We start from the raw sequence: 12,282 nt of genomic DNA on the forward strand, positions 1-12,282 counted from the left end.
CAAGCAGAAGGGTTCTGTTGGGTGTTATTATTAGCACTCTGGGATAACAAGTCCACATCTAATACCCATTTTAAAATGGGGATGATAGTTTTCAAATCTTTTAAAAAACCACAAACAAGTGATTTCATGGCAGAATTTAAAAATTGGAATTAAGAAAATGTAAATTGGACTTTATCAAAGTGAAGCAATTGCAGTAGCTGAAAGGGTTCCTGAAGTCTGAGTCAGGGAGTGATTCTACTTCAGTTTAGCTGTGAAGAGAGAGGAAGTGCAGTGTACTTAGACAGTGTGCCAGCATTACTGGAAAATATCCTATTAAAACAGTTATCTTTAAAACAAAACAAGATCTAATACCTTGTGCCTGGTTCAAGGGATGAGAAATTACAAATGCACACTATTGCCATTCACTTTAATTGGTGTTCCTGAGGTGTGAGCGATATATGGTATGATATAGGGTATGAAGAAATACTTTACCTGAGGCTGAAATGCTTTTGGATGTACATCAATAAGCATCACAGTAGGTGCAGATAACTTTGGTATATCTTTTGGGTTTGTTTTTTTATTTTTTAAGTAACACAGTCTGTAGTATTTCTAAGCTGGCTCATTCCCTCAGCGTTCACCTGCACGCTCTGGAATGCGAATGATGTTGTACTGGATCCAAGGTGGTGGCTTTAGCATTACTTCAGAAGATAGCTTATTTTCTACACCTTTCAGCTTGCAAACAAAGAGTCCTGCTATTGCTTTGCTGTTGCAGCCCTTAGGATTAGCTCTCTCTCTGTGCATAACTCATGTAGCAAAAGGTCAGTTGCTTTGGAAGTGCTTATCTTTCATTTTTGCATTTCATTTTATAGGGGAAAAGGAAAGAGCTAGACTTTATTTCCAGGTAGTAGGCATCTGAATAAGCGACCATCTTGCGTACCTGTTCTGTTCTGTGTTGGAATAAATCCTTTAAGAACTCTTTGCACAGTAGGGAAATCGGCCTCAATTCCAAGAAGAGAAAATCAAGGATGGAATTGTCCTCGATTCCTTTTATATGGTCTCTCATTAACCCTTATCTGTATTCTAAGAATAGGAATGACATGTACTATAGAGTTTCAGTTCTATATCAAGCCTGTCTGTTCTGGTTAATAGAAAATTCATACTTGTCGTATTTGCAAAATAAGAAAGTTAAATATAATATGTGACTTTTCAGGTCTTCTTTTTTTTCTTCCGCCTGCCACTCTACTCTAGGTAAAATACCTTTCCTGGATTCTGAATTTAATTAACAGCTTCAGGTTCTACCATTGCATAATTCAGGCTGACATGGTGGATGGTTTTGTATGCTTATTTTGATAACATTTATTTTGCTTTGTATCCAGTAAGTAATCATAATTTGCTTCCTTTTAGTGTATTTATTTCATTATTTGGTTAGATGATCCAGTTTTGGGGGTGTGTTTGTGATCTTTTTCAATTTTTTTGATTCTGAAATTGGAGAGGGCTGATGAATTTCCATCCTTTGGGAAGCAGCTGAAGGTGTTGCAGGACGTGTTGGCCCTGGCAGCGGTGTCGGTCGGTGCTGCGGTGCCGGAGCCCCGTGTGCCGGCAGAGCTCTGTCCCAGGGCACTCGCTGCCCTGTGCCCATGTGTGGCCGCAGGGAGTGGCAGCCCCCAGCCCTGCGCTGTCCCTGCCGGCTGGGGACAGCCCTTGGCGTGCCTGCCTGTCACCTGCGTGGAGCTGTGGCAGAGCCGTGTGTGGAGGATGATCCAGGCTCTGGAAGCCTTCCAGTCTTCTGGTTACTGTTAGTTGTATGTACTTCAGGTTATTCATCAGAGCTGAAGAATTCTGTTGTACTGGTTTCTCTTTCTTAGCTTCATTTTATCAAATGAAGAGAACTTTCTGCGGAATCCATAGTTTTTGGATGGAAGGCTTTTGCTTTTCCTGTTGATTTCATGTGGGGTTCTTGGCAGTCTGTTACACAGACATGTACACATGGCTACCACATAGATTACTTTCTTCACACCTTTTGAATTTTTCAATAGAGAAAACAAATGAAATTACAATTCACAGATGCTCCTAGAAAGCTTTTTGAGAAAGAAGTGCTCTTCATAATTCCTTTCATTCTTTCCTTGCTCTGTAACTGAAGTTACTGGGTGAAAGAACTGTCTTTCAGTTTTATCAGCCCAAATTTATTTTTCTTTTACTTCCTACTTTTACTTCTTACTCTTCATACATGCTCCGAAATCTGCAGCTGGTGCTCACTTGAGGTTAACTGTTAAAGCCTTGTGGGGATGGAGGAGTTTGTTGCTCAGTTCCCCTGTGTGCTGTGTGTGGGGACAGAATGGGGGGTGGTACCACGTCCTGCTGTTATCCCTGCTCTACAGTCTTGCAGTTGGCATTCCCAACTGACACCAGGCTGCTGAACTCCAGTCAGGAGTTAGAGCTTGATTTTAGTTTACTTTTGCTGGAGTGTCTTACAGCATCTTACTCAGGTTTAGCCCTGTAACTGCAATTGGATGTGGAATGTGGAGAATGCTGCGTTATTTTTCTGTACCAGAAGACAGCAAATTTTTAGTTGCTTAGTTCAAGTATTGAAACATTCCTCATGCATCAGTACTTTGCTTAACCAAGTGATGCTGTAAGAAATAAATGTGACTACCAAAAATCTCCTTGCAATTACCTCACTGTTTTATTTGTATTGATCCTGTCTATTTTTTGACTTGTGTGGATGGACATTGCATTTATTTTTGTTTCTCTCCATTATTCTCTAGGAGCAACATTTAGAATGTTAAAGGCCGTTCTGAAAAAGAGCCGAGAGGGTGGCAAAGGGACCAAGAAAGACCCAGGTATGAATATTACTGCAATGTTTTATACCCCAATGAGTGAAGCACTGCAAACCCAGGGCTGCCCGTCACAGGGGCAGCTCCCTGCCCGCCCCCCCAGCTGCTGCCTGGGGAGCAGGAGCTGCAGGTCCTCAGGAGGCTCCAGTGCACCTGTTCCTGCATCTGCAGTGGGCAGCTGGTCGTGGTGGTTGTCCTGGAGGTACTGAGAACAGGTTGTGTGTGCTGTGCAGCCAGCTCACACAGCCCAGGGCCTGACCTGCCGAGCCCTCAGCTGCAGAAATGCACTTTAAACTGCTTACCCTGGTTATGTATTGTGGGCAATATAATTTTTATCTGTGGCTTTTGGAAAAAAATTATTGAATTAGTGTAAAGTTCTTGAGCTGGTTGTCAGATTTCTCTTATGTTCTAGTTTGTGTTTCCACTAGAGATTTTTTGAAGGTAAAAGTAATCACTGTCAACAAATCTTACTTTAAATAAAACTCATTTTACTATTAACCATAAATTTACCTGCATTAAATAACCATAAACTTACCTGCATTTCTTTCCAGGAAGAAGGGTAGTAACTAAGAGTTCTCATTGCTATTTTCAAGGGCAGAGAAGGCCCAGCAATGCTTGATGAGGAGGAGCAGTAGCTGTAGATGTGCAGGTGTTGGTGACTGGTGTGAAGCTGCCTGCTCTGTGCCAGCCATGCTGAAGTCTTTGCTGCAGTGGCTGGCAAGCTCAGGACCTGAGTGAAAGTTACTGGTTTTCCAAATTACATTAATGTAGACTAACGTTTTTGATTTTCTGATGAGTTTGAATCCTAAATTATCCATAAGAGTAAATTCATGCTCTTTGGCAACATGAACTTCTTACTCCCAGAGTAAAATACAAATAAATCTGAATATTTCTTAAATGTATACGGAACAGAGCATAATAAAACTGCCACATCCTTGTTTATTGGAACCTTTAATACAACACAGTCCTGTTTGCTTGGAAAGCAAGTTATATATGTGTCTTGAATTGCAGCTTTTAAAACTATACAGTTACACTGAGTCTGACAAGGGGGGAAGGTATTTTCACTGTTATTTTGCAAAAACTGGTTCTGAGTTCATCTGGCAGGTAATGTATTGTTCTTCAGGAAATTTCTGTGGTCTTGTGAAGTTTGCACTCTGCCACAATTCCTTTCTAAATGATTGAATGGTAGGAGCTATGCTGACTAGAAAAAACATCAAGATAGATCAGAGATGTACAGAAAGGATCGCAGAGCAAGACGAAAGGCATCCTGTTCATTTGTGTGTGCTGCTGACTTGAAGTTAGCAGCTGGGGCTGTTTAAACAGAGTGGGCTAAAGATTCCTGTGGTGAGGCTTTCACTGGTACATTTTTTGTTAAAATACTAGATGGAAGTTGATTTTGGCACAAAAGGAAAATCAGTCTGGTTAGAATGGAGCCCTGACCAGGCTTTGATTAAAACCTGAATCTTGGAAAAACCTTTTTCCTGTTGGTTGGAAAGCATGGCTTTTTATTTTAGGCTCTCATGACATCTGTCTGTATTAGTGTGTGCAAAAGAAGATTTCTCTCTGTTTTTGCAAATATAATGCTGCTGTATTTCTGGCCAGCAAGGGAAGACTTAGAGCGTGGGAAGCTTTTTGGTTTAATTTTTGGTTTGGTGGATATGTTTATTTGTTTGGGATTTTGTTGTTTTTTAAGAAGGGCTCTAGAGTTTCATGTATTAATTAGATGTTATGGAAACTAAGCATTGGTAAAAATTGGTGAATAATGAGTGACTGGTGAGAGATAGAGCAAGCAGAAGTTCAGGAACAGCTTTTTAAAGTAAAGTAAATAATTTATACATTGTATTTCAGAGATTTTCACTTTTTTTTTGTGTTTGAAAAGTCTGAAGAGAGATGTGTGCATTTTATTCTGTTCTGTGTTATACCAGGACTTACCTGGTATATAAATCGGTATATAAACTTATAAACAGGACTTATGTCCAGTTTATTAGCTTTCTCTGCTATTCCAGAGGACATTCCAATTATTTCAGCTGTAAGACATTTCTCCACTTCTAGAAAAAATGTGAAGCAAGGCAAAGAACATTAGTCTTTGTAGAGTTTATTTTTGCTTGCTCATCTCCCTGGTCTGTGAACTGAAAACAGAGAGAAACTGAAGGGTTTGTTTGACTCCAGAGTTTTCCCATTTTGTGGCCCTTTGGATATGGAATAGCAACAACAGCTTAAAATTTCCTGCTCTCTGAAGAGAGCAGAAATGCACCTCAGCGATGGGAGTGGACTGGAGAGATGAGATTGGTCATGGCCACGTTAACATTCTTCAGACCATTGCAGAGAGGAATGCAGCAGTAAATTTAGATGCTTCCTTGGCTGTGTGAGCACATGGGCTCGATCTTTTTGCTTATGAAGTTTTGAAAAAAGTTTTTAGGTTTTTCAGAGCCTCCAAATGTGAGAGGAAGAAGACAGCGCATCTCAGTAAGGCCACCCTGAACACAACTGGGAAGACTGCATGGTCTTTTTTCAGTGTATTCATGGTTTAGGAGTGATGCTGAGGAGCTGGAAGGCAGTAAAATCTCCATGGGTCATAGTGGGCAGCCCAGCCCATGTAGGAGGGACATGGAGTGATGAGTTGCAGCTGCGCCTTGACCACATGTGACCATTTGGAGTAAAATTGGAAGGGGTTTAGGCTAAACTGCAACAGCTTATTCTTCAACTGAAGTAACCCCAGTTGTCCCATGGGCTGCATGAAAGGAACGCCTGGAAGTCTGCGTCATTTAGAGCTGAGTGGGATGATTCCTGTTTGACTGAATAGAACTTCCTGTTTGTGTGTTAACTCTATTTTATGGGTTTTACAGCTGGTAGGCTTATGGAACTAGTGTGAGTAGGAATCGTGGTGCTTTTTTCTGGATTGAAGGCAGGCACAGCTGTAATACTAAAAAGTGTGAAAGGGTTAAAGGATAAAAAGAAATTAGTACTTTTTGTAGCAGTAGCTTGTGTGTATTTTAATATTAGAATTTGTCATTTTCTCTGACATAAAGGCTTAAGAGCAGAAGCTGTGCATATCATTTTGAAATCTAGCTGCTGGGAATGTTGATTGCAGGTTTTAATAGATTCTTAAATTCAGGGTTATCTTGAAAAAGAGGTTTGCAAGAACTAGTGTTGATGCTATGAGAGAGACTGCAGTGCTCTGCTGACGAGTGGTAGAATATCTTTGTCGAGATAACTTCTGCCTTGATCAGGTGGAAGGCTGTCACATGGGAATGTCACTTCTGGAAAAAGAATGCCTCAGGCAGCACCAAAAGCAGCTATTAGAGATACATAGTTGGGCTCAGACCCTGCAGTTGCTTCAGTAGTAATTGTTTTGTCAAAACGGGTTTATTTAGATGTGGCTGGGAAGCATTGAGAGGTAGGTAGGTAGGTGGCTGTTGTAGAATTAGATAAAATCTAAATGAAGAATTTTTTTTTTTAATTTCGTTAAATTTTGTTTAGTTTAAACAACATATGTGCTGTTTACACATGTACATGTGTAATTATCAATTTGTGCAAACATATATGAACACAGGTGAAAAGAGCTGTGCTGGCAGCAAGTTATGTGTAGAACAGTTTTTACAAGCAAAACTTACGGAAGTTATTTCTAAATGTGGATTTGAAGACAAGGTGGTTGGTATCCTACTTAGGTAAACAGATGTGCCAAATGAACAAAATCTCAAACAAACCAGTTTTTTTTTACCCAGACACACGACTGTTACTGTCGGACACAAAATGATTCACACAGACACAGCTTGAAGTGTGATGGAAGAAGAAGGTTTATTTGTTCTTTCGATATTTATAGATTTTCAATAATGACCAGGGATTGGATAGTCAGGTTACCACCTACCCAACCACACTGGCTGTGAGAGACATCCATTAAAAGGTATATCTATAATGGAATGTATAAACATCTATGTTTATAGTTACTTTCCTGGGAAAGTGGCTAGCAATTATGAAAACAATATTGAAAGGCCTGATTTTCAGAGGGACATACAACTATTTCTGCACCCAGATTTTTTCTGGTTTTCTACAGATGAAGAAACCTCTTTACAGCTCTTCAGACATAGTTATTTCCATACAATAGAGATAACTATAGTTGATTTTTCTTTTCTCTTGTCCTTCCTTGCATTAGTGATGTACACACTTGCTAAAGGACAGAACCTGAGGGGAAAAAAACCACAGTCTGCACCTGTAACCTTAAAGTAACAGAAAACTATTTGGGGAATGTTTGAAACCAAGCAGGAAGAGGGTAAACAGGAAGATTAATTTTTGTGTCCCAGAAAGTAATTGGTGTGTTTACATTGAGCTCACTTATGTTGAGCTGGAAATGTACAGCAGTTACTCCTTCAGTTTCCCCTTATTTCTCAAGGTTTTTAGTCAGCCTCAGAAACAAAGTAAAAAGTGGTGCCTTCTCCTTTTTGTTAGCTTATTGTCATCAAATAAATACTATCTCTTTAAACTCTTCCAAAGTTTCCAAGTCCTCTGGAGATTCCTGAGGAGGGGTCTCTCCAGTGGGACTTGGCAGAGCTGTCTCACCCTGTGACCTCTGCTGAGGGCACAGGTTCTCTTTCCTTGCTCTTTGTCTTTTGCTTTACTTTGTTAATGGATGTCATTTTCTAGATTTATAATGGATGTTATATTCTAGATAGAAGGTAATCTCAGCTCTTTGTCTTATTTCTGCTCCGTGTTTCTTTCTGCCTGCCACAGAACTGTGTGTTTCTGCTCTCTCTCCTGTCTTCTCATAGTTGAGGATTACTTGTTGTCCAGTTTTATTTCCTTGAGCTTTTTAACTTGACTTCTGTAACCACAAGGATATCTTCCGCCTCTAGCCTCAGCTGAAACCATCTGGCTGTTTTTATTTTAATATAGCATAGAAATTTTGTATGTTAGTGACACAGTTCAAACAATCAGAGCCAGAAGACTATTGTTCAAGTTCTACCAGGTTACCTGTAAGTCCTGTCTATGCCCATGATGATGTGATATCATCACATTATTATGTATAAAGAATATACATAATAAGCTTCAGAATATAAACAAAAAATACTTTTTAGTTATGATTGGTTTAGAAATTCTACAGAGCTACTCATTCTTAAATGCTTAAAAATGTTTTGGAGATAAGCTTGTATTAGTATTTCCTTTTGGGTTTCTGTACTGCCAGCTGCTTTCCAGTATATAATTACATTTGTTTTCTTTAACTGTCCCGAAGTCAGCAACTTGCCTGCATTTGAGAATCTGATTTTTTTTTTTAACTTACTAAACAAAAGCTCATTCAGTATAAAATACATGTAACATACTTCAATTTAAAAAGAAAATAAAGTCCTGTATATTAAATTTCTACAGTATATACTCAGTTATTTCAGATGCCTTTGTAGTAGCATGAGCATTGTCGTTCTGTTGACCCAGTATCAGGCCTGAAGGAACACGAATAATGGCAGTATTGTGCTTAGTTTGCAGTGTTCTTCCTGCACTAAATCCCATCAGAAGCTGAACATCAAATGTAATACATGGTATGCCTGGAAACTTCATTGATGTCAGTAGAAATTCAGTGTGGTAAGTAGTTGGGACTTTTAGGTTTTGTAGCTTCAAGGCTTGTTAGATATTAATAGCAGTGGTCAAATAACAAGGGACATATTATGCCAACAAAAAGATAATGTTTAGAATGTAGCAATGTAGTGCTTTAAAGACAGAGAATCTGGAGAAACAGGATGGATGGTTTTGATTTCTGAAATAAAAGTTATTGAAGTACTTGTGGATTAGTATACATCAGACTTGCAGTAATTGCCTGCATATTTCGATTTTTTTTTATTTGGTCTGTAAAAGGGATTCATATTAATAAATGTTTCTTATGTCTTTGATTCAGATCTGGTAGATCAGACTTAAATTTTTACAACACTCTTTGAGACTTAGTTTGCATTTGCATTAGTTTCCTTCTTGTGTTCAGGTATCTTCATGTAAGTGTCTTTGACTCAAGTATGAGTGTACAGACTTTTGAATGTTTGCATAGAGTGGAGGCTTTATTTATGCATTATGTTCCACTGTAGATTGGCATATCCTTAGTTACTTTTGTTTGCCTGCTTTTCCCTTTAGCAATATTGTATACTGAACAAGTTGGATGAAATCTGTGAATTCAGAATTGCCTCTTTTTTATTCAAATCATCAGATACAATTTAGAAATTGAGATTGTTCTTAATATTCTTCTGCATAAGTATAATGACTTTCAAAGGCTTGGGCTGTGATCGCTCATATAAAGTTCCACTGTCCCTGTTTTACTTTCTCCCTCTCAGCCCCTGTTACAAGCCTGATGTGCAGCTCTGGGGCAGCACTTGGAATGGTCAACAGAAATGTGCTGAAATTCACTGGCACTGGGTTTGGAGGTTTTTTGTTTGTTTGTTTTGTTTCTTTGTTTGGGAGGGGGGGGGCTTATTACTTACTTATTGTTTTATTGCTAGTGACAACTAAATTACTGCTCTCAAAAGAGAAGTGAAGTTGCTGTCCAGAAAAGCCTAGTCTTTTCTTAAGACCAGAAGACCTTTTCCTAAGACTCAGGTGCCAGACCTAGTTAATATTTATTTTAAAACTGAATTTTAAGAATTACTTGCATGTAACAATAAAGGTTTGATTCTCAGCTGACAGTGGTCAGCTAAATGCAGGTTTTAACACCCCGTCTTGCATTAAATCTCATTCAGCATTTCTTACTGATACATTCTGAACACAGCTGAGAGCATCAAGGCTTCGGGTACCATTCTGGAAAACTAAATAAGTTTGCCTTTTTAAATCTAAATATGTACATTCAATTGTCTTTTTTTCGTCCAAACGCTCTGTGATATTAGGCTTTGAATTCTAAGAGCAAAGGGCATTTGTGGTACATAAAGTACACATTCACTGTCTGGAACATTGAACTTGGAATGGAATACTTCTAAGTTTCAGTTTGACTTTTTGTTGTTACTCTAAAAATATCTTGTAACAGAAGAAGCATTGTTTCATGCTTAAATTATGGAGCTGGTTTTGATTATCTTGTGTTGCTTTGCCCACTTTCAGCTGCTCTTGTCAGTTATTTAAGAGCTTAAGCTTTTCTGCTGAGCACAGAGTATATAATGTGGTGAATGTCTTTTTAGAAACTAATTCCAGTGATGTATTCCATGTACATATAAACCACCCCACTCAAAAAAAAGATCCCGCCTTTGAAGCACATATGCAAATTATTTTGGTGGTCTGAATAACCTCTATTTTTCACTGTTTTCCATAAAAATTGATTGTTTTTTAAGAGCTACAGGAGAACATTAATATTTTGTGTACTGATAAAGTAATTCAGGGTGCAGAAATAAACATCAGAAAGTGAGCAAGTAATGTCAAGTACGAGCAGAATTGTCAAAGGTTGGCCATTTAAACCATTTATTCTAATTTTTCCTGGGTCGTTTCTCTCTCAGTGCACATCACTGCTTCCTTTACTCAGGCCATAATGCATTTTCTTCCCATTCCATGCTAGTTTCTCTCTTTTTCTGGTCTTCCCAGAGTCTTGAGAGTAAAAGAATTAAATGCTGCTCTCCCCTCATGCCTGGGTTTTCCATGCCAGCAGCCTGTGTCCTGTCCCAGAAGGCTGGCTATGGATGGCTCCACTTGGCAGGAATGGTTCTGCAGCTCCTGGTCAGTGTTGGTAGTGGTGTGACTGGCTGGCCTTGTCCTGACTGGACAGACTGGGACACTGGACTCCCCAAACCTCCTGGATCTCCTGGATTGCCCTTTCCCAGAGCTGGGCTGTCTGTGTGTACAAGCACACACACACACATGTAAACATTCCAATTTTGAAAGACACAACCCTTCAAGGGCAGTGCTTAGTGTTTTACAATAAAAATTAAGCACCTTATACTCTGTCACTGAGCCATATTACAGAGTTCTGTGTACTTGCCTGTCAGTTCTATTGAAAGAATATCAAACCTACTCGTTTTGGTAATCCTTGAACAGTTTCTTACTGCTTAGACATAGAGATGCCTTGTTCTGGAAGGGGCTTTCCAGGTTGGATGGCTTTCCTTGTACTTACAGCTGTTTTCTTTTTCCCACATATAGTTTCCTTCTGAACTTGTCTGGAAGGTCGCATCTTTTCTTAATATTGTTAGGGTGGAACATGTCCTGTGAAGCAGAGTGACCTTTAAGACTGTCAGTGGTAACGTGTAATGACACCGGAGTGTTGGGTGTGGTGGTGGCTTTCACTCTGTGGGGCTCACACGGAGCCTTGGTCAGCAACAGCATCCTGCATTTTTTTTCTTTTTAAAGCATCTAAAGCAGAATTACAGATTTCTTCTGTTGTAGCACAATTTTGTATCAGATATTTTCTTAAATGGGCTGAGAGTCTTCTTTCACTTTAGTAGAAAGGTTAATGATAACAAAGACAAACCAGGCTATCCCAGAAGGGGCTGTTGAGGAACATAGGAACATAGTTTTCTCTGCAGGTGCTCTCAATATCCAGGATCAGAGGCTGCATGTTCGTTGGTTTAGCTCTCACTGTTGTAAAGGTAGTGGTCCTATTCCTTCACGTTAAAAAATGATCTGAATTCTCACATCTGCATCAAACTTGGTTTACACATACTTTGGTAAAGTAGGTGGCATTCTGGTTTCTAAGCAGCTTATATAGAATGGAGAATTACATGCATTTTATTATGTTTAATACTGATATAGTCAGGTGTGAAGATTTCCATTTTAGTTATCTTCCCTGTTCAATAGGATTAGTTTGATCTTAAAGTTCAAGCTCTCTTTTAGAATATTAATCTTTGATATCTACAAAATCATTACTGTAGTCAGTTGTCCTTGTATCTTTTTGTATCTAAAGGAAAAGAAAAGTAGTTTGTTAATCAGTATGCCGTTCAGTTGCATCCTTAGGTGCAGCTAAAATGGGATTTGTTTTTCATTCTCCAAGCTTTTTGCCTGTGGTTTTTAAAACTTTTCAGTTTTGTGTGGTTATATTGACCACTGAGTAAGAACTCCAGTGTTGATTGATGCTTACGAAAGGTTTTTGTCCAGAGGCTGCTTGGCAGTGGAGAATGTACAGCTCAGAGGTTTCAAAAAAAATGAAAGTGGGATTTCACAGGACCTCAGGACCTTTCCTTATGTGTTCTTTTTTTACACTGACAAACTTATGAGAGGTCATCTTCCTTCCACTCCAGAACTGACACAGCCTGGTTTATACTCTGCTAGATACCAGGCAATGTCATATAATTTTAAAGTATTGTTCTGGTAGTTAAAATATTTTAAATTACTAACCTTTAAGTTATTGGGGTTTTGTGTTTGTGTGGCATCTGCTAGTATCTGGGCATTGTAACAAATTGTATTTTGACAGGTATTTCTCATGCATTTTTCTAGTGTTGTTTCCCTAATGTTAAATTGTTGTGTGGGAAGCATAATCTATTACCAGGTGGATCCCACGAGCTTGGTAATTTTGGGTTAGTCTTATCAT

General features: G+C 38.9%; 1 protein-coding gene across 30 annotated transcripts in view; it reads left to right on the forward strand.

Moving 5' to 3' along the window:
- TANC1 (tetratricopeptide repeat, ankyrin repeat and coiled-coil containing 1) overlaps positions 1–12,282 on the forward strand; it is a 67,127-nt gene that overhangs the window by 18,832 nt on the left and 36,013 nt on the right. For 19 of the 30 annotated variants that reach the window (XM_086896508.1, XM_086896509.1, XM_086896511.1 and 16 more), the window contains exon 2: positions 2,745–2,819. In XM_086896508.1, coding sequence (XP_086752634.1) covers positions 2,745–2,819 — 75 coding nt within the window. Of the gene's footprint in view, positions 1–2,701; positions 2,820–8,281; positions 8,385–12,282 lie in introns of those variants that run through there. The other 11 variants (XM_086896522.1, XM_086896519.1, XM_086896521.1 and 8 more) reach the window with 2 other exon arrangements.

Source organism: Cyanistes caeruleus, chromosome 7 (assembly GCF_971803275.1).
Source record: "Cyanistes caeruleus chromosome 7, bCyaCae1.hap1.1, whole genome shotgun sequence".
Lineage (NCBI taxonomy): Eukaryota > Metazoa > Chordata > Aves > Passeriformes > Paridae > Cyanistes > Cyanistes caeruleus.